The sequence below is a fragment of the Gopherus flavomarginatus genome, chromosome 5 (assembly GCF_025201925.1).
Source record: "Gopherus flavomarginatus isolate rGopFla2 chromosome 5, rGopFla2.mat.asm, whole genome shotgun sequence".
Lineage (NCBI taxonomy): Eukaryota > Metazoa > Chordata > Testudines > Testudinidae > Gopherus > Gopherus flavomarginatus.
In genome coordinates this window covers 111,103,666-111,126,778 of record NC_066621.1, presented here as the reverse complement: position 1 = coordinate 111,126,778, position 23,113 = coordinate 111,103,666, and the positions used below count along the sequence as shown (strand labels likewise).

The following is a 23,113-nucleotide window of genomic DNA, read 5'->3' as shown; positions in this document are numbered from 1 at the left end:
GCGCGGCATCGATGTCCGCGGCTCTCCGTGTCGATTCCGGAACTCCGTTCGGGTTGATGGAGTTCCGGAATCGATGTAAACGCGCTCGGGGATCGATACATCGCGTCCAGACTAGACGCGATATATCGATCCCCGAGCAATCGATTTTAACCCGTCGATGCCGTGGGTTAGTCTGGACGTGCGCTAAGACTCATGGAAAGTCAATGAAAACTGAAGGTGAATTAAGTGTTTTACCTGCTCTGACCAAACTTGCATTAGGTGAACATGACAATTTCGGATGTCATAATTAGTTCATGAACTATCTACCTCCTTACTAAACAAAGCTATGTAGATACTTTTACAACACTGAACAATGATCACTGATGGAAACTGACACTACTCTTGGAAGATATTTTTTAAAATATTCTATTTATCTTTAATGTGTATATATTTATATGTAGACTTGAAAGGATTCCATTTTTAATCAGTAAATGTTGATAAACATCAATTTCACCATACACACACCAACAGCCAAAAATATTCCATTGATGATAATCAAATTTTACAGCTAGGCAAAGAAAGATAAATGCTGCTTGAAACCTTACTAGAGTTTGATTTAAGGATACTTACTTTGTATATTTTGGCATATGATGTTGACAATTTGTGTTTTAATAGGTATAACTTTAACTTTTTGAATCTCCATAATGGTCTGACCCCCCATAATTTCCTGCAACTAATTTTTTTTTAAATCAATAATCTAAAAAATACTTTAAAATAATCAATATTATCCATTGGAATTTAAAAAAAAAAAATCAAATTCTGCCAACCTTAGCTACAGACCTAAGGTTTGTTTTTCTGTGGAAATGTTTACCAAAAGAACAGCTTGAGCTGTGGCCAAGGAAACTATTATTGTAGTCATCTGTAGTTACTGCAACCATTATCTATTACCATGTGCATTGCCAATAAGTCAGAGTCTGAACTTCATGAGAATGTCAAGAAAATGTGTACATAGCTGTTTGCTGTCTGATGCTGCTGTAGTACAACATGTTAAAATTGAGTTACAAAATCTCATCTTTCCACAACAAATATATCACACTGAGCAAGACTGCACAAACACAATGAAAATCCAAAGGCTTTACATGCTGAGCAACTTCGTAAAAATATATTTTTGGACCATAATGTAGGCAGCCATTGTGTTCCCCAGCACTGCTGCTTCTCCATTTTATCCTTTTCTAGATGTTATTTTTAAAAAGTTTGTCGTCAGATCATTGAGAATTGCTAAGAACTGAGCTCAGTCACAACACTCTGACAAAGAGGCCAATTACTTCCTTTGAAATTGTATGTGAATTTTAGTGTTTCTAAAAGTGTGGGGATAACAAAAGCAGCAGGTTCAGCTTCTAAATTTAACTCTGCCAGTGTACGTTAATCCCAAAACACAGAACCTTGTGCTGGTTTGTACTATAAAGTTGCTCATGAGTTCCTGGCATATTTATTTTTCAAGAGCATTAACCATTTGATTTGAATCAAACGAACGTATACAAAAACTACAGACATTGCAAACAGGGTAGGAGAAAATCCAAACTGGATCAAATTTTGTCCACACAGATCCCGTCCGGCCAAGCACTTAAGCAGTACTTCCAGCACACAGTAATCCAATTGAAGTTAATGGAGCTGCTCTTATGCACTTGGCTAAATGCTTAGCTGGAATGTGCCCCTCTTATGCAAAGAAAAAAAATAGTACATAAATACATTACATAAGCTATAGCGTGATGCTTTCACAATATTGAACATGTTGGAAAAGAAAAAAATGTAACAACAACATTATGATGTTTATTACCATGCTGGCTGCAAATCATAGTTCCAGTTAGGCTTTTTACAATACATTAAGTTGTCCAGTTAACTAAACACTGAACTGAATAGCTCTGAATGAAATTATAGTTCATAAAATAGTTCATAATGCTTCAGATTATGTAGCCTTACCAATTTTCACAAGTTTTCCATGAATATGCACGAAAAAGTAAAACATGACTCGGGTGGGGCAGCTGCCCCATAGAGGGAGAAGCGGTTAAAAGCAGCACAAGGGAGGCTGCACAGCCCACTGACCAGGAAGGGCTTATTGAGCCCACCATAAGGGGGTTTCTTGACCAGCTTTATTTAGGAATTATTTCCAAAGAAAATACGTACCAAGTTACGTATATATTATACAGACAGCACAGTTGTCAGAAGCATCATCAGGAGATTGGAAGATAACATTGCAGATTATCATGAGTTTTTTGTCTTGAATAGGATTGGATTAGGGAGGGAGGACAGCTCTGGGGAGCCATGTTGTAGCCTCTTAATTTCTGGAGAGAACTGTTTATTAAACACTGGTGTGTGTATGTGTAGAGAGGTTGTAGGAGGGTAGATCATTGAGGTTATGTGCCAGGATAATTTCAAGAGGACTGCTAGGTCAAGCTGCTGCTATCCTCTAGTCTACTAGGGTTTCTTTGGGGATGGTAGCATGCTCAGCTCAGCACAGATACAGAGCAAGTACACAGTCTACTCTTGACTGGAACCATGAAGCTCAGAAGCACTTGCATGGCTACTAGCCTACTGTGCTCTGTGTATTTTTGAGGAGGGGAGGTGCAGGCCCACTACCTCCTCTGGAAGATGGGTGACAAATAGACCAGGACACCTCCTAGAAGAGGCAGTAAGGGAGCAGCCAGTTTGCAACTTCTGAAGACTGTGGAGCACAGGAGTTAGGGAAGATGCCCGGTCCAGGTGAAGCAGGATCCAATTTTCACTTTCAAATACTGTAAGCAAAAACTGATATTTATCACATTATGGATCCAGCTGGACACAAAAGCTTGAAGACAAATTCTGATCTGGTGTTCCAAATCAGAATGCCCCCAGATGGTCTATAATGCATTTGGGTATTCCACAGTAAATAGCTTACAACACTGCATTATCAGTAATGTCAGATGTAAGGCAGGATTTCAAAACCTAGTCAACATTAGCCTAATTTTGACTTCAGTGGGAGCAGTCATAGAAATCCTATTGACTTCAACAGAAGCAGAATTAGGCCAGTGCTTTAAAACACTCTTCCTCCTAGTGCTTTGTACTCTGAAGGACATTTGAATCTCTCGCTGGGTAGCCACGAAAGTGTACCGTGTGCCAGTTTCTCAGGCTTGAAATGGTGCATGGAGTGATTATTCCATAATTGTTAGGAATAGTCACAAACTTTCTACCATGATTACATTTTCAAGGCCATTTCATAGTAAAATTGGCTTGAGGATTTCTTTTGAATACAATCTGAACCTAGCCTTTATATTGACATAACCCCAGAAGTCATGGGGCTGGAAAGGGGTGATGATGCCATGGCCAAGTACTTCACATATCCCATAGCCCCATTCCATCTGTGACTCTAGGCCAGGGGTGGCCAACCTGTGGCTCTGGAGCCACATGTGTTTCTTCAGAAGTTAATATGCAGCTCCTTGTATAGGCACTGACTCCAGGGCTGGAGCTACATGTGCCAACTGTCCAATGTGCTGCGGGGGGTGGGGGGGAGAGGTGCTCAATGCTCAACCCCTTGCTCTGCCACAAGCCCTGCCCTCACTCCACCTCTTCCTGCACCCTCCTCTGAGCCTACTGTGCCCTCGCTCTCCCCCTCTCCACCCAAGCCTCCTGCATGCCACAAAACAGCTGATCCGGAGGGAGAGAGGCGCTGATCAGCAGGACTGCTGGTGAGTGGGAGGCACTGGGAGGTGGAGCTGATGTGGGGATGCTGATGAATTACTGTTGCTCTTTGGCAATGTTCATTGGTAAATTCTGGCTCCTTTCTCAGGCTCAGGTTGGCCACCCCTGGCCTAGGCCTATGAAACTCTTCAGAAAGAAACTGGTTCTTAAATCAGAGAAAAACCATAATATATGGTAATACAACTAGCATTACTAACATTGCCCAGTATATGCAATCTTAAACTACACAGCACTTCAGCGACTGACTACATATTAAATGAACCTGCTCACTACTGGAGATTACTGCTCCACCTCTGGAATTTTTTTTTGTACTAGTTTCACGTCTCCTTTAAAATAAATCTACTTGCCATCACTCAACAACATAAAGATCCACATTTTCAAACATCCTCCCATTTGTAAACCCCATTGTATCTGCACACACTCATCATGGGAGTTGTGTCCAACTGTTTACTTTCTATGAGGAAACTGAGGCGCAGAGGCTGGAATTTTCAGAAGGGCTCAACTCCCACTTCAATGGCCAAATTTCTTAGAGTTCAGCATATTGAATGCTGCGCTCTTTCGAAAATGCTGAGTTTTTTACAAAAAACCCCTCTCATATCTACCTCTCTGCTCCAGACATGTCTCTTTCTGTGCAAACTAAGGCCTTGACCTGTATCTCTGACATCTCATGGGAATCCAGTCATCACCTCAAGCTATCATGGTTAAAATATAGCTCTTGATCTCCCACACTTCTCAAGCCAATCCTGCAACCTCCTTTCTTGATCACTGTGGACAACACCAAGATCCTGCTTGTCATTCCAGACAGTAATCTGGGCATCATTATTGACTTGGACTTCCCTCTCTCACCTAACATGCAAGCTATGTCTAAATCTTGCCAACAACTCCAAGATGAGGACTTTGATATACATCCACACAGCTAAAAACCTCTTGTCCAGGTTCCCATCATCTCCTGTCTTGATTACTGCAATATCCTTTTCCCTGGCCTTGACATGTGCAGTCTTGCATTAGATCAATTCTTGAATCCCTCTTTCTATATTACATCAAACATAAGACACTTCTCTTTGCTTTCAAGGTTGTCCATGGCCTATCCCCACCCTGCCAGTTGTCTTTCATTCACTATCGACATATTGACTCCTAGTTGCAATCAGCCTACAATGCCAGCCTCCATTGACCGTTGTTAACTTAGCATGAATGCACATTCATGCTTTCTCCCACACTGCACCTCACATTGAGATGAGCTTCCTGTAAACATCTGCAAAGGTACTTCCTTGTTGTCCTTCAACCCCCTCCTCCAAACTCTTTTTCCATGATTTCTACAAAAAACTTGATCACTGATGTGCTGAGACCACTGCCTCTCCTTCTGACTCCTATTGTTTCCTTGTACTCCCCCATCTGTATCCATTCATTCTCTCCTGTTTTATAGTTTGAGTGTAAACTCTTTGTTGCTGGAATTCTTTTTGTTCTGTGTTTGTACAGCGCCTAGCACAATGGGGTCCTGGTCTATGTCTCTGGATCCTAGGTGCTACAATAATACAAATAAGGAGAAGAACCTTGGAGTATTGGTTGATCACAGGATGACTATGAGCCAGCAATGTGATATGGCCGTTAAAAAAGCTAATGCAGTTTTAGGATGCATCAGGCGAGGTATTTCCAGCAAAGATAAGGAGGTGTTAGTACCGTTATATAAGGCACTGGTGAGACCTCATCTGGAATATTGTGTGCAGTTCTGGTCTCCCATGTTTAAGAAGGATGAATTCAAACTGGAACAGGTTCAGAGACGGGCTACTAAGATGATCCGAGGAATGGAAAACCTGTCTTATGAAAGGAGACTCAAAGAGCTTGGCTTGTTTAGCCTAACCAAAAGAAGGTTGAGGGGGGATATGCTTGCTCTTTATAAATATATCAGAGGGATTAATATTAGGGAGGGAGAGGAATTATTTAAGCTTAGTACCAATGTAGACACAAGAACGAATGGGTATAAACTGGACACTAGGAAGTTTAGACTTGAAATTAGACGAAGGTTTCTAACCATTAGAGGAGTGAAGTTCTGGAACAGCCTTCCAAGGGGAGTAGTGGGGGCAAAAGACATATCTGGCTTTAAGACTAAGCTTGATAAGTTTATGGAAGGGATGGTACGATGGGATAGCTTAATTTTGGCAACTGATCTTTGATTATCAGCAGGTAAGTATGCCCAGTGGTCTGTGATGGAATGGGATCTGAGTTACTGCAGAGAATTCTTTCCTGAGTGCTGGCTGGTGAGTCTTGCCCACATGCTCAGGGTTTAGCTGATCGCCATATTTGGGGTTGGGAAGGAATTTTCCTCCGGAGCAGATTGGCAGGGGCCCTGGAGGTTTTTCGCCTTCCTCTGCAGCGTGGGGCATGGGTCACTTGCTGGTTGATTCTCTGCAGCTTGAGGTCTTCAAACCACAATTTGAAGACTTCAATAACTCAGACATAGGTTAGGGGTTTATTATAGAAGTGGATGGGTAGGGTTCTGTGGCCTGCTTTGTGCAGGAGGTCAGACTAGATGATCATATTGGTCCCTTCTGACCCTAAAGTCTATGAGTCTCCCAACTGTTTGTTGTTAGATGGTAGATATCAGACTAACAAAAAACAAAAATAAAAAAAAAATCAAGTCTGAATAAAAGTGACTTGTTGCTTCCTTGGCATCTGTGATATCAGAATATTATAGTTGAGCATAGTTCTCAAGGAAAACAAGCTATACAAGACCTGAATTTCTAATATTAAAAAAAACAAAAACAAAAAACAAAACAAAAACCACCACACTTTTCCTGGCCTCCTTAATACATCAAAGTAGTAAAAAAAGGAATGCAACCTTCCTTCTCCTTTTGTAAGACACTTTTAAGGTCACATATACATAGCTTTGTATATGGGAATCATTACACCAGGAGTTCTCAAACTTTTTTTTTTTTTAAATAGTGTAGACCTCATATTAATAAAGAGATTGTCTCATGGAACATGTTGCCTCCACATTGATGACTGTATGGACCACCCCCCCTTGCTGATCATGTACGATCCCTGTGACAAATATAGCCACTACTTAGATGGAAAGTAATAGTAGTAAGATATCTAATGACTTTTTGCCATCCTTTTGCATTCAGAAAGGCGAAGAACTAGCAATATGTCACCACCCCACTCTGAGGGTATACCACTGGTCCACGGAAAAGAATTTGGGAACATTTACTTTAAGGAACAATACACCTTTGGGGAGTAGAGAGAGATTTTCTATACAAGAGCATCCCACTTTTTAGCCACCAGTTTCAACTTTACCCTTTTCCTCATTCAATTCAAAACAACTCTGGCAGAGACAGCTGGGCTTCTCCTAGATGATTCACAAGGGGTACTGCAGTGGGTTGTGAGGCACTCTGCCTCTTCAGGGGTTAAACATGTTTCCTTTGCAGTGATGCCTATGTTTGCTTGCCTGAGATGCCAGAGGCAAAAAATGAAAACCAGTTCCCTCTGTGGTGTTAGTAATCTTTTAATTTTTTCAAGGTTTCCTAAAGTTCTAGTCTTATACTAAACGTGTACTGAAAACCATAATGCAGAGTGCCAAAGAATCCTAGCTTTGCATAATGTATTATCACAGGCCTCAGAACTCTGAAGACAGCTCAGTCTGAAGAGATAACGTTCGTTTGCTATTTTTGGAGGTTGTTTTGGGTCTTCAAAGACATGCTTAATCTGCTGTGGCAGACCAAGCCATGCACACAAAGCACTTCCATCCATACAGAATGTTCTCTTATACTTTACCCTGTATTTCTTTAAAAATAGCTTAAAATTAACTTGAAATTTAAAACAATGTGACACACTGTAAATGATTTATTTAAAGAAGACCTGTTATAGAATTGTTTTTGTATGTCCATGTATGTTAATGCAATTTTGTTCTCAAAAATAAACTTGCTGTTTATAAATCTGATCATTGCATAATCCTTACCAAGGCCCAGAACCTGCAAAGTTTTACATACGCCTAACATGATGCACATGAGTAGTCCCATTTCCAATCAAACATGGATGTAAATTTCTGCAGGACTAGGGGCAAGGACTGGAGAACCACTATAGAAGTGGTCACTGTGGGACTACAGGAGATAGAATGCATGCTGGTACATAATCTTGAGAGCTTTAGGGCCTGATTCAGGGCCCACTGAACTCACTAGGAATCTTTTCATTAACTCCAGTGGGCTTTGGGACAGGTCCTCAGTGCTAGGTTAGTACCCATTCAGTTTGGACATGTTGAATACATCTGATAGTATATTTGTAGATTCTTTAATGCAATAAACCTGAGTGCTACACTTTTCCCCTAGAAAAGGATGCTGTTTGGTTTTTTTTTTGGGAGAGGAGTCGTCACATGCAATTTTTGACATGCTTTTCTCAGCACATGCCAGTAGCTGACTGTAGGGAGTTTCTTGAACTTATAAAGCTGAAATGTGGCTGGTATGAAATAAAAATTTTATCTTACCTTTAGCTGCACGAGATGTACATCCACATGTTTGCTGTCTGAGTCCTGTTGGACGGAATAGGTCAGATCCCTGACTCTTTCGGATGTCATCCGGAGCCATGTTTCAATTTCAGGCAGATGGAGAACAATCTTCCAGTCTGCCCCTGTGTGGAGAGGGGGAGGCTTTTCATACTGTTGGTCAGAATCAAGCTCCTTCATTGCATCTTCTTCACCATCTTGCTCTACAGTGGGAGTCATGTTTATGATCATGGGGGATGCATCAGTAGCCATGGGATCCAGTTCTTGTGACCTCATGGGGCTAAATGCAACATCCATGGCTAAAATAGGAAAATCGAAACCATAATTCTTTCCAAAACAGCTGCAAAGAAAAAAAGAAAGATTACAGTTACAAGACAAAATCTTAGACTAAAATATTCATAAGATAAGAAGTAAGCTTGATCACTAGAGATAAAATATACATGGCATTCTGAGTGGCTTCTTCATTATACAAATCCTCTCTCATTAACAACTTCAGGAATAAACTGAATGATTAGTTACTAATTTACCTATGAGGTTTAACCTCCTTAAGTGGGAAGACTAACAATTGTCACATTTCCTTATTTCTAGAAAATCAGCACTCTAAAAATCAATTTATGATTTTCATACTGGATGAAACTTTCTGATGTATTCTACTTTAATATAAATACAACACTTAAGATATTGTGAATAATCCCTTGCAATTCTTGTTTGTTGTCAAAGTATTGTATATTTGGATTTAAATTAAAGGTTCCACTCTCATAGCTCAGTTCTTCCACCTAATTAATCCAGGGAGAAAGTGAATGGTGCAGTTTTGGTATCACAGTCTTCTCCATGGATACAAACTCTGATATTATCAAAACTGGTTTAATGTAGCATCAAGTAGAAGGCAAAAGATAGATTGTGACAGATGAGGTTATTCATAAATCACAGTTACCCAGAGCATCAGGAAGATACACTGAAAAATGGCAAAATATATTGGTACTTATCTCATGTTAACCACATATGGGAGTCCCTCTTTAAACCGTTAAGCACAGGAAACATTTAATCCTGTTACAGAAAATTTCCTTCTGGCTTGACTATGGAACAGTTTCACTGGGGTTACACTGTGTATCATTTTGTATATTTAAAACAAAACACAGTTTCACTGAAATTTTCTTTTAAAGCATTTTTGCTTTGACCTTACTCTACTTTCAAACAGAAGCGGATGGTGCAGTAAAGCATTATCCAAGAAAACACGAGCCAGGATGTCAGCACGAGGCCCTGCATAAAGCAAAATACCTTAGCATTCTGAAAATCTTCATTAGTAGTGTGATTCCTGAACTTCTTCAAAATTAGATCTGAATTTTATGAGATAGAAACACCTCTACCATGGCACTCTACTAAAGCTAATACAAGGCACTGTCCCCTCCACAAAACATTTATGGTGTTCTGCAGCACAACAAAGCCACATTCAATACATTTGTATAAAACAGTTTAACGAGATTGGTTGCATTTGAAGATGTCTCATAGCCATTTTGTCTATCCATCGGATGCTACAGGGCTTAAAACTACTTTTTATTATTTTTTTTCTTGCTTTATAGAAATTATAGGAGTAGTCACTAGCTGCAGTATAGTGAGGCTCAATGCCACAGTGCTTACTTGGGCAATATTCCAGTTTCTCCAGCCTGAATTTTTCCTGAGTGAGGATTGCAGTTCAGCGCATAGGTCTTCAGTTTAGAAAGGGTAAGCAATTTTACCATGGTTCAAACACTGAATTGTCGTGTTTGAGTATTTAATGTGGAGCTCCCGGCATCAAGACACTCCCATGACATGCAGCCAGAGTACCAAAGTACCATCTATGACAATCAGGGGCGGCTCTAGGTATTTTGCACCCCCAAGCACAGCAGGCAGGCTGCCTTCGGCGGCTTGCCTGCAGGAGGTCCCCGGTCCCGCGGATTCAGCGGCACGCCTGCGAGAGGTCTGCCGAAGCCAAGGGACCAGCGGACCCTCCGCAGGCATGCCGCTGAAGGCAACCTGCCTGCCACCCTCGCGGCAACCGGGAAGGCGCCTCCCGTGCTTGCTGCCCCAGGCACGGGCTTGGCATGCTGGTGGCTGGAGCCGCCCTGATGACAATCGTCCAGTCCATTTCCTCTACAACCCTAATGATGTGGTACAGTTTTGGTAGGCAGTCAGGCCAGAAAACATAACATCTACGCTATTTTGCTTCGATCTCTCACTCTACCACTATTTTACTAAGCCACAGTCTGTGTAATCATCAGCCGTGCATATAACTGAATTTGCAGCTGCCACTAGCTTTGTAAATGTTTAACTAGGTTGATTATAAAACAGATGATAAAATCAGGAAGAGAGAGAACCAAAGAAGATTCTCAGACCTCTGAGTTACAGTACAACTTTTAATACAAATTCCCTATTACCCATTCAGAAATTAAATCATACGTATTTTAGCAGCACTGCAGCAAGACTGTATGAAAATAGTTACAAACATATCCTCAAAATGCTGATCACTTTTCAAATCCATCTGTTCTTTACACAATTTTCAGCTTAAACACTCAAAGCACATTTTATTAGACAAATCTTTCCATTTGTAAAGTTCCAACTCTAATGTATACTGTATCAGAATAGACTGTTTTTAATAGACAACACAACTTTATTATTTTAAGCACTCTCTCAATGTTATTTCCTCCTGACCAGTGAAATTTTGATGGTGCCCACTGTATCCATATTTCTCTAAGTTTACCATTACCAAATAAGCATGCCTTCTAGACAAATTAATTACTCCTCCTTCATTAAATGACGCAGGTGCACAGGAAATGCAGGACAGGCCTAATGGCTGTTCCACATACAACTAGTTCTCCATGCAGACTCTGGAAGGGTTTTTTTTATTATTATTTTTGTTGTGGTACATCTCCAGTAACAGCACTAGAGCAACAATCAAAAAATTAAAGCATGATTCCACTGAAGCAAACAAAACCATGCTGCATGCAGAGTGCACCTCCAGCTGCAGGGGGAGAGTTTGTAATCAGCAGCCTTTAGGAACCCACTAACCTGCTTTTTGTGCCCATACACTTGACCCTGCAGTCTGGCTTCTCCAACATTATAGCAAACAGCACCATCATTCTAGTGGTGTTAAGTCCATCAAATCCTTTTCTTTCCACAAGGAAGACAGTGTTAAACTGTAAAATATGTGCTTGTAAAAGATTTCTTACAAACATAACACATACCATGGATTCTCATTAACAAGGCCTAGGGATGCTCTGTCTTTCTAAAAGCTCATAATGCTTGAAAGGAGACACTGTTGCAGACAGAAATTACTGACGCTGAACACTAGTACATGTGATTCATTATGTTGTTTCTTGGCAAATCAAAATGCATCATAATCCATCTTTACAGCCACAAAAGAAAGCTGAAAAGATCTCTTGCTCTCTCTCAGAGAATTGGCATCAAAATAATGTACTCACTGCACTGTTATCCTTAATATCAATCTAGGACCAGTAAACTCCACTGTAAGTATGACCTTGATTCATGTATGTATGTTTGATTTGAAAGGAAACTCTTGAAGTTCTTGCTGAAGAACAGTGTTGTTTCATAGCTCTATTGGAATCATACTAAATAATAACCCCCAATGCGTGTCCAGTCACAGTAAAAAAAACCTTTGCAAATCAAGCTGTTTTAAGCAATTTGAGAATCAGAACACTTGCGAAAATCAGAATTACCATCAAAAGTAGTTCCTTTTTTTGGTATGCTAAGCACTTACAGTCAAAGTCAGGAAGCTTTTGTGTTCCTAACTAAGCAACTTCATAACTGGATAGTTCAATCATTCATGATATCCTGTTAATGCACTACTTTGCGAAGCCAATCAAAGCTAGATAAAAAGCATTCTTGTTTGTCAGCTGGGATGTTGCCTTTTCCAGTTCAGAGTTCTATTTGGTGATAGTTTTAGTTCCAATATCCTGCTAATGTTGTAATCGATATATATTTATCTGATCCAAAATATTTCACATGCTGGAAAAAGACCCAGCGAGAGAAAAAAAGAAGCGTGCACCATATAAAGCTGTGGTATCCACTGTATAAAACCATTTGTGTGGGGTAAGATTTAAATGACTATGTTAAACTATATATTTGGGGCTAAATTTGTCGTTTTCCCTTTTTTCATTCTGACTCCCTTGATAGGGCACAGGATCCGATTAACAGGAACTCCTGAACTCAGGTAAGCAGTGTGTCTTGGTTAACTTTAAATGACAATCTTTCCTAATGTTTATTTTCATAGATATCAAAGCATTAAATGGCTGAACTGTTCTTTTCCAAATTCAACTTTTTATTTTAAAACATGGGACTTAAAACATTTTCTTTTTAGCCACAGGAAAAAACAGTAAGAATTAATCTAAAATTGCACGAAAGTTGAGAGAAAACTTGTTATAAATTCAACTTTATCTTTTGAACTTCATACTTTTGAAATATAAGATGGCCAGTTTACCAATTAGAGTAATTTACAGCTGTGGGAGTTTAGACCAAAATTTTCAAACCTTGATGCCTGAGGGTGGGAACCTAGATGTGCAATATGATTTTCAGAGTTGCTGTCACTGGGTGCTAACTAGATTTTCAAATGTTGGCCTTAGACTTCATTTTGCTGCTTACTGACTTCACTGTGGCAGGCACAAATGGAGACTGAAGGGAAAATAATGATAAGTACCACATGGAAATGAAATGCATTCTGTAGTTGATACCAAGATCTCCTATCATACAAAATTTCCTTGTGCAAGAAGGTGAGAAGAAGATATATATTTCTTCCTAAACAGGGTATCTGTCAATCACACATCTATAGCATCCAAGAATTAGGGTTATTGAGAATTATAAACATTGAGAGCCCAGTGTTGCATTTCTTGTGCACCCATAACACAATGCACTCAGTGATAGTTCTGGGTGTGCAAGCAATCCAGTACTGGGTTCTAAACAGCGTCACGGTTCCCTTCTGAACTGAGTCTTACTATGCCCAAGACAGATGAGTCAGCATCTTAAGTATGATTTTTGTCTAATATGTTTGTACAAAAGAAACCACAACAAACACAAGTCAAGCACCAGTGTCGCTTTCAATTTTAGAGATAAACTTCCTGAGTCCATTAAAAGGATGCAATAATTATAAACCACATGTTGTAGCTATTGGCTAGAATTATTTCTAGTGGGGGGAAAATACAGCAACAGATTAAATTATTTTGAAAGAATCATTCTGCGCTATGATTACTCTTTTATATATAATGTGTGTGCGCGCGCACTCATGCACACATATATCCCTTCACTAAGTGCATTAAGTCTAACAGATGGCTGATTACCTTCCACAATCACATAGGCAAGCCCCTTTTCTCATGATTTTCCACTCAAACACTGACGCTTTCATGCAAAGCATAGAATTTGCATGTCAGCCATAATACAGTTCAATCAATCATCAAAAGTCTTCTCTCACTCGTTCTGCCCTCTGATTATTCAGATTCTCCTTGTTTATAAGACACAATCCAAATTCACTCAGCCAGCCATCACATCATCCATGTTTTCCTGCAACAGCAGCTGGTTCCTGTCAAACAAGGATTCATTAAGTATTTTAAGTCATACAGTGGACCAGGCATTGATCAGTGGTGCAGACACTGGGTTGAATGAATGTTAATGAGCTCTAATTCTTTTTCTCTCACTGTCACATATTGTCAAAATCAGCTGCAAGCATTATACAGCCACCTATCTGTCAGGAAAACAATTCATTTTCTTCTTCACAGTGGCCAAAAACAGGCTGAAAGTAATTCATTAAATAACTATGCCTGGTTGCTGACTTTGAAATCTAATGATGCAAATGTCAACAACAGAATTAAAGTAGCTCAGTGCTGTTTGTTTTAGTATCCAGCCAATGTGTTTATCCCACACCAAACTGTCTCCTACACCTTCCTAGAATCAAAAACCCCAACTAGCCTTTATGCCAGGGGTCCACAACCTATGGCACACGTGCCAAAGACGCACACAAGCCGATTTTTAACGGCACACTGCTGCTTGCCAGGGTCCCAGCCGCTGGCCCCGCTCAGCCCGCTGCCGAACCCAGGCTAGCCCAGCCTGCTCTTCTCCACCCCCTGCTCTTTCCTGCTGGGGCAGGGGGCAGAAGCTTGGTCCTGCTGCTGCAGGGCAGCCTCCACCAGCAGCCAAGCTCCCTCCTCCCCCGCCTCTTCCCCCAGCATGTTGGGTTCCTGCTCCCTCTCAGCGGCTGAACAGCTGATGGCCCTGGAGAGGGAGGGGAAGTAGTGAAGCCGGAACTGCAGCCGCAGCGTGTTCACTGCTCCGGAGAAGAGGCAGAGGCGGAGCATATCCCCTCCAGCCCCCTACTGTGAGCCACTCAGGGCAGGGGCCTGGGAGCATCCCCACAACTCCAGCCCACATCCCCAGCCCCCTGCCCTAACTCCTGAACCCGCCATGCCTCCCCATCCCTCTGCCCTGAGCCCTGCATCCTCCACACCCCTCAGACCCCTGCCTTGACCCCTGTACCCCCCCAACCCCAGCCCTGACTCTGGCACCCCTCCAACAGACCCAGCTCCCCCACACTCCATGCCCTGACTCCTGCACCCTCCTTACACACCCCCACACTCCTGCCCTGACTCCTGCACCCTCCCCACACATACCCAGCCCCCCCACACCCGCTGCCCTGACTCTTGCACTCCCCACATCCTCACCCTGAGCACCAAACGGAAGCTCTTGCACACACCCCCCCCACATTTGCACCTGCACTTCTCATACCAAATGGGAGCTGCCCAGGTAAGTGCTCTACACTCAAACCTCCTGCCCCAACCCTGAGCCCCCTCCCTCATTCTAGCTCCTAGCCAGACCCTACACCCCAACCCCCATCCTGCTCCTTAACCCCCAGCTCTGAGCTCAGTGCACCCCCACCTTCAGCTCAGTCCAGAGAGGAAGAGAATGAGCTAAAACCAGGGAGAAGGTAGGTACCCACTCTATGTGGGCTGGGCCGGGACCTCAGACTGGTAGTGGGCTGAATGGGGCCGGCAGCCAGGACCCTGGCTGGCAGGAGCTGGTAGACGGAACCCCAGCCTGGCAGCAAGTGGAGTGGCTCCAGGCTGAGTGGCTCGGCCCACTGCCAGTCTGGGGTCCCGGCCACCGGTCCCACTCAGCCTGCTGCTGGCCTAGGTGAATGGAACCCCAGGCCAGCAGCGGGCTGGCGGCATAAGGTCCACATATTAATTTTATTTTAAATAAAACTTAAACATTTTGAAAACCTTGTTTACTTTACAAGTGACAATAGTTTAGTTATATAATATAAAGACTTATAGAGCAAGACCTTTTAAAAAACGTTAAAATGTATTACTGGCACGCGAAACCTTAAATTGAAGTGAATAAATGAAGACTTGGCACAGCACTTCTTAAAGGCTGCCGACCCCTGCTCTATGCAAATATTAAAACCTCCAACTTTCCCCTGTCAAAGTTAGACTCAGGACTCACAGTTTGTCAGATCACTCTGTTTTATTAGCACAGCGCTCTGCTAATAACACCAGATAATGTGAGCACCATGCAAGACACAAACTATCTTAGTTATACAGATAAAAGGGCAAGCACTTAACAAGATAACAAAGGAAGCAGAATCTGATAAGTTTACCTGGGCTAGGCATGCATATCTTATTTCCTTACTAACTATTACCGATCTTCTGTTAATGTTTCGCCATTAGCACCCTTGTTTATGCCTAATGTTTCTTTTCCTGGCACCTGTATTTCAACATTTCTTATTTCTGCTTAAAGATACATACAACGTTTCTTTAATCCATTCTTATTTTTACAATATAATTCATTCTACTTTCAGACCCCTGATGAACTCTACAGTAGATGTGTTTCAATACCAAATTCTGCAGCACACAGAAAATTAAAAATATAAAAGCAGTGTGAAATAAATTGAATTTTCCACAACAGACTAGACAAAATAACTGAACTGAAAAGAGGGGTCAAAATTTTAAATTCAGCCTTAATGGTGACTCCATTTTGTGCCTGCAATTTAATAGGTTTGTTGATTTTAACAGATTTTAATGCCAGAAGGAACTAATACAATTATCTAGTCTGACCTCCTGCATAACATAGGCCAAAGAATTATACCCAGTAATTCCAGTATCAAGCAGGAAAAATGATGTTAATTACACTTGGAATTTTCAAAACCACTAAAAATTGGCCTCACTTGCCTTCCATTAAATCAACAGTAAAATTCCCCAAGATTTTAAGGGGAGCAAAACCAAGCCAATGCTGAGTACTTGTGAAAATCTCACCCTAGATGTTAAGTACCAGATTATGCCTGCAAATCAAGTATTAAGAAATCTGAAATGACCAGCCATGCACTTTGACATCTGCGATCTCCCACTGTTGCTTGTGGAACATGAAAAGTTTATACTCACAAGGCAAATAATCGCTTTTTCTCACTAGGACTAAATAAGAAATTAATGGAGTAAATCTGGGTAAATCCATCTTCTAGTGCAATCAGAAATCATCAGTTTAGGGCCATGATATCCACAGACTTCCACTGTTGCCTTTTGTCACCACTTGGGCCAATTCCCCTCTCTGCATGGTCATCAACCTATTGTGAGTGAACTTAATTCCTGGATCCCATATGCTTCTAAACACCCCTACATCTGGGAAGTGAACGGTCATGTTCCTATCTCTGGGTCTCTGAGGCCCACTTCCAGGTATAGATCTCATGTCTGCATCCTGCCTTAGGACATCCAGATTGTAGAGCCCCATATTCAATACCCTGGAACGGGCAGCCTCAGCCTTCTCAAGCTCTCAGCTGCTTAGACAAGTTGCTCCAGAGTTCACCTGCCTGTGAAAGCTGTGGTTTCTTGATTAACTCTTTCAGGGACAAGCTGGCAGGGAAGCAAGGACCACAGGCTTAGAACAAAAGTTTCTTTACAACAGTCATTTTACTCTTAAAGAAAGCACACTCAAGAGTTACGGATCTCTGAAAAAGAACACACAGTCCTGAATGCAGCACCCAGAGTCTTGGACTCACCTCCCCACAACCCCGTCAGCTATGGGTTTGGACAGCATCCTTAGGCTAGGCAATCCTCAGCCTGGAGTTCTTAAAATGTTGCAGTGATTTTGCCCTTTGCTTAGAGAAGCATCCATCTCTTAAAACTGTATCTGTCCGCTTTTTGCCTATGTGCTTTCAGGTGAGGAAGCTCCAGGCTTCAGCTCTCCCAGTCAGCTTCTGTGCAGTGTGTCATTCAAACTCAATGGCCCTATTGATAAAAGACCCGTTGTTCAAGTAGGAAATAGTTGTTCAATGTTGATAGCTCTAGATTGCTCTGTGCCAGCTTCTCAGACACGCTCATTCAACAAGGTGACAAGCTCCTACTACAAATGCTCTAACTCAGAGGTCAGCCACCTTTCAGAAGTGTTGTGCTGAGTCTTCATTTATTCACTCTAATTTAAGGTTTCGCGTGCCAGTAATACACTTTAACATTGTTAGAAGGTCTCTTTCTATAAGTCTGTAATATATAACTAAACTATTGTTGTATGTAAAGTAAATAAGGTTTTTAAAATGTCTAAGAAGCTTCGTTTAAAATTAAATTAAAATGCAGAGCCCCCCCGACTGGTGGCCAGGACCCAGACAATGTGACTGCGACTGAAAATCAGCTCGCGTGCCATAGGTTGCCGACCCCCGCTCTCATCAATAATGGAGGTTACAGCACAATGTAAGTGTTACTCTCCAAAATGGAGGTTACAGTAGAAGTTGGGAGCCTTGAAACGAAATTGCCTTCACAAAACAAGATGTAGTTCACAGTTTACCTTAGCTAGACCCTTATCGGTCACAGTGTTCACAGAGACCTACTTTATCCTGTCACGTCCTTTCCACACAGGCATTTCCCTGACATCCTTCCCATCTTCCTAGGCCCTGCTCACTCACTCCCTTCCTTCTAGGACTAGGTTATCTGCTCCATGGCTGAGGACCTCCATAGGGGATGGGAATGGAATACTGCAGGACATTTATAGTGCAAAGTGGAGTCTCAAACTTACCAGCGCAAATCCATCCTCCCTTCATTCTATCCCAGAATCACTATGGTCACAGTGCTCTGTGTGAAATAAGGTTGGTGGTCTAAGTATTGGCACACCTCACTAAAGTCATCATTTCAATAGTTAACACCTTTACTGGCATGAGAAAAGTTTGCACAGTATCAGATATTGACAGTGTCTATGAAACCCATGTGGGGAAGGGAACAGGTAACTCCTCATGTCGCCACAGCTCAAGAAATCTCAACTCTTCTTTATGTGGGACCTAAGTACCATATGCTACAATGCAGCTGTGCGTGAAATAGTACATTAAATATATACATTCAAAGTTCATATCATTTTACACTCCCACTTGGGGGAAAGGCAAGGAGAAAAACCAGAAATTGAGACCATTAATTAGCTCTCACAACAGATTGAGGAATAATTTCTACTCTACAGTAGGTGTTCACATTGAAGAAAGATTTGAAATAACAGTGTTCACAGGAAGCTGGACCGGTTGATTTCAGTAACTATTTTTCCTACCCATGTCTCTCTCAATGGAAATTCCTCTTCCTCACTTTGCTCTGTAGAGACGAGCGAGTGAAAAACAACATGGAGAGAAGAGATTAATTTTAAAAGTGGGCTTCCACAAATTAGTGGCTTCACATTATCCCAGCAGTACATCAGCATCCTTTAACACCTACCTTGAGGCATTTGTTGTCCTAAATTTCCCCTCCCAAGTGTTGGCAATACATGAATGTATAGTGGCATGTTGCATTTGTACCCCCCCCATCTAAGACATATATTCTTATAATTCTTGCACAAGTGGCCAGTATCAGTATGTAAACTGCAATCACAGCTTGATTTCCACTTGCCAGCTATCAAGTACAGAAACAATCAATCAATCAGGTGGTGGACATTCCAAAATAAAGATTGTCCTACTGGCAGGAGGCGGCCTCCTGGGTTCCAAAGCCTTCTCCAATGAAAAAGGATAAAAAGCCTTTCAGTTTGGAAGGTGATAAAATCAGGTTTCAGTTCAGAGGTATCACAGACACCTGTAGTTATATTTCAAACTGGATTTTCAAGTCTGTAATTTGCACAGATGCAGCAAAAATTGGTTCATAATATGAAGGGGTTTTAAAAAGTCAAATTATAAACTGTATGAAGTTAACAGGAATCCTGCACAGGACTTCCAAGAAACCTAAGTCCCACCAATGTAACACAGGGCCAGAATAAACCGAAGAGATGTAAGACATTTTCAACATCTGTGATGCTAGGATCATACTATGCCCTCATGCAGGACCGGCACTAGGGGTTTGAGCGCCCTAGGCGCACGGCAATTTCAACGCCCCGCGCGCTGGTCCCGCGGCTCCGGTGGAGCTGCCGCAGTGGTGCCTGCGGAGGGTCCGCTTGTCCGTGGCTTCGGTGGAGCTGCCGCAGTCATGCCTGCGGGCGGTCCACCGGAGCCACGCGAGGAGCCAACCGTCCGCAGGCACGACTGCGGCAGCTTCACCGGAGCCGCGGACCAGCGGACCCTCCGCAGGCACCACTGCGGCAGCTCCACCGGAGCTGCCTGCCGCCCCCTCCGGCAAAACAGTGCCCACCAATTATTCTGGCACCCTAGACGATTGCCTACACTGCCTAAATGGTAGCACCGGCCCTGCCCTCATATCCCTCCTTCAAAGTAACCTGTGCTCATGACAAAGATGAGCAGATAATGTTCTATAGTGGTTATAGTAAGGGAGTTGGAATATGGTCTTCTTGGTTCTCTCTCACTTTGCTGCTGACAGGCTGTGTCATATCAAGCAAGTCATACCCTTTGTGTGTCTGTTTTCTTATCTTGAAAGTTGGAACAATAGAACATGTCTACTTTACAAGGGTGTTGTGAAACGTAAGTAATGTTTATAGAGTGCTTTGAGATCCTCAGATTAAAGGTGCTACAGAAAGAAAAAGTATTTATATTGCTCCTTAATAGTTTTCTGGAATGCATTAACGCTGAAGGTAAGTATACAAAAGGTTCCAGAAAGTTTTACAGCTATTTTGGTTGTACAGTAGGTCATGTCTAAATGAGAAGTTAGTGAACTGCAAGCTGATGTGTAAGTCTACAGTGTTCCAGGGTGCCAGACTCTAACTGTCCATATGGTCCTGCTGCTGGTCACTAACATTTCCCTACATTGTGCACTAGGGAACTTTTACTGTCAGCAGCAAAGTCCCTTGAGACAGTTAGTTCACAGTGTGCAGGACCGCTGTGCACTAACTTTAAACAAGCCCTTTGTCATAGTTTCAGGGCACTTACACTTGTGGACCACCAAGGCCACCTGCTTTAGGCTTCCAGCTCCAGGCCGTCATCTCTCTGGCACAGAGACTTGAGTCTCATTCCCTCCCGGTAGGAGATTTTAAGGCTGCGCAGCTCCTTTCCTTACACTGTGCTATGCCTAGCAAGCCATATTGCCTTAAAGGACCAGTGTCTGTGCTTTTCTTCTTCTATGAAAGCTATGACTAGTATATCACCCACAGTTGTAAGTTACCACTCAGCTCCTTCTAAGCAAGAATATTTATTTTTAAGGTAAAAGCATTACAGAGAAAACATTAAAACAATAAAAGAACCTACACACATGCTAAAAAGCTAACAAGAGATCACCCCCAATCCAGTGTAGGGCTCTGATGGTTGTCAGTCACTAATTTGAAGGGGTCTGAGCTCATCTATCACCAGCCTAACAAATCAACAGAAAGACTAAAGGGAAAAGCTGTGGCAACAGCTTTGTTGAAAAAAACAACCACCATAAGGGCAAAACTGGGATGATGGCTTCACAGACTCACACCTTTGATTTCCTGTTTTACTGTCTCATCCATGCCACAGAAAGTCCAGACTTCAAAATTTACCATCTAAAGAAGTGAATGTCATCAGACAATAAGTCAGAAAGCTGGAGGCTCCACAGTCACAGATGAGACATTTTCTTAATATCTTTTCTTGTTCTGCAGCAGGAATGAATTATTCTTGATAGCAAAGAAAACAATTAGCTATTTGCAACTGTCTGTAAAAGCAATTTGTTCACAGTTGCTATCAATCAGAACTTCCTTTTGAGAAAAATACAGCTAACAGTTTTAAAATATTCCGCCTACCTTTAATCATGCAAGACCTAGTTTTCAAAGACTCACACAACAAGGTGATCTACACAAGATAGATGTGTGTGTATTTTTTATATATCTATATCTATATCACATATATATACACACACATATACACACACACACACACACCCACCCCTCTACCCCGATATAACGCTGTCCTCGGGAGCCAAAAAAAATCTTATCACGTTGTAGGTGAAACCACGTTATATCGAACTTGCTTAGATCTGCCAGAGTGCGCATCACCGCCCCCCCGGAGCGCTGCTTTACTGCGTTATATCCGAATTCGTGTTATATCGGTTTGCAGTTCTTCCCCTACACGCACACACAACTGGAAGAACGCACGTTTTCTGGTGCAAATCCAGCTACATCTGTAATAACAAGATTTATGATGCATGTGTAAACTCTAGAGCTAGAAGGCTTAGAGGCACGGAACACTTAAATCCCACTAAAGAAAAGAATGGAAAAGTTAGCACTAGCCAGCAACATTCGCATGGTGAATCATGCAAATGATGCTTGCTATAGCTAGGTTTCCCCTCTCTTTGATTTAAAGGGAGCAGCAAGTTTCACTTAGTGTTTTGTTGTTTTAGCTGGAATTTGTCTACGTTCTGACTGTGTAAGTGATAACAGATTGTTATTATACTCATACCAGGACACAGGAATTGTTTAAGACATGCCCTGAAGTAGGTGGGTTACCATGGCTTTACAGGTGTTGGACTTTGGTTTGGGAATAGGATTCAATTTCAATAAGGAGTGGGCTCTGGACTAGAGACCAGGAGCTTTATCCCAGAGAGCAGGTGTAACCCACTGGTGAATATGTGTTACAAGACCCTCTCTGTGCCAGTCCACAAGGAGTTGTCACAGCCCCTGAGTACATGGCCTTGGCTCTTTGGCTCAAACTGTATCAGCTCATACTTTTATCTCTGGAGGGCCTTAGGGTACTGGGCATGAGTGTGGCCACCACACAGGTGCTCTGTCCAAATCCTGTTCTGCTGCTGGTTCTCACCTGGAGATTCTGAACTCTGCAGGACTGGACCAAACCAGCAGTAGTAGCATGGATCTGACTTGGCAAGTGGTGATGATGCAGAGCTGACTTCACAGTACTCCAACCAGCAGTGGGACAAAGCTGAGCTTCACCACGGGGCCTGACCAGACTGCCAGCAGCACAAAAGATACCACAGAAGTGAACCAGACAGTTTCCCATTGGAGTAAAACCTGGGGGGGACAAAGTGAATGTCTCTGGACTGGAGCAGACAACGAGAGAAGAGATATTCCATGGTGCTTCTGCCTCACTTCCACTGGGTCTAACTTGACCTATGAGTAAGGCTAAGATTTTGTTATGGTTACTTTTAGAAAAAGTCTGGACATGTCATGGGCAATAACCAAAAATTCACAGAAACTGTGGCCTGTCTGTGACTTTTGCTGCTGCGGCTCCATGGTTTCCAGCACTACCGTGGTGGCTGGGAGCTGTGGGGTTCCCCCTTCGCCCATGGCAACTGGGAGCTGCAGGGTGACCATATTTCCCAAAGAGAACATGGATTCCCTGACTTCCATGACCTCCGAGAACATAAACATAGCCTTACCTATGAGTAGTGTTTTAGGTGGGTGGGGATTGTTTGTGACTAAGACTTCTGAACCACAACAACCCAGACAATTAATAAATTGGAATGATTTGTTGCCCATGCTCCTGACAGTCATTGGGTTTTGCTCGTTTGACTATATAAGAATCTCTTCCCCCTCACACACATGGTTCCTGCATTACTTTTGTTT

At 42.2% G+C, this 23,113-nt stretch overlaps 1 protein-coding gene across 3 annotated transcripts in view; it reads right to left on the bottom strand.

Moving 5' to 3' along the window:
- Positions 1 to 23,113, bottom strand: part of AKAP6 (A-kinase anchoring protein 6) — a 383,693-nt gene that overhangs the window by 293,568 nt on the left and 67,012 nt on the right. For all 3 annotated transcript variants that reach the window (XM_050953827.1, XM_050953825.1, XM_050953828.1), the window contains exon 2: positions 8,189 to 8,546. In XM_050953827.1, coding sequence (XP_050809784.1) covers positions 8,189 to 8,503 — 315 coding nt within the window. In that variant the 5' untranslated portion in view covers positions 8,504 to 8,546. The remainder of the gene's footprint in view (positions 1 to 8,188; positions 8,547 to 23,113) is intronic.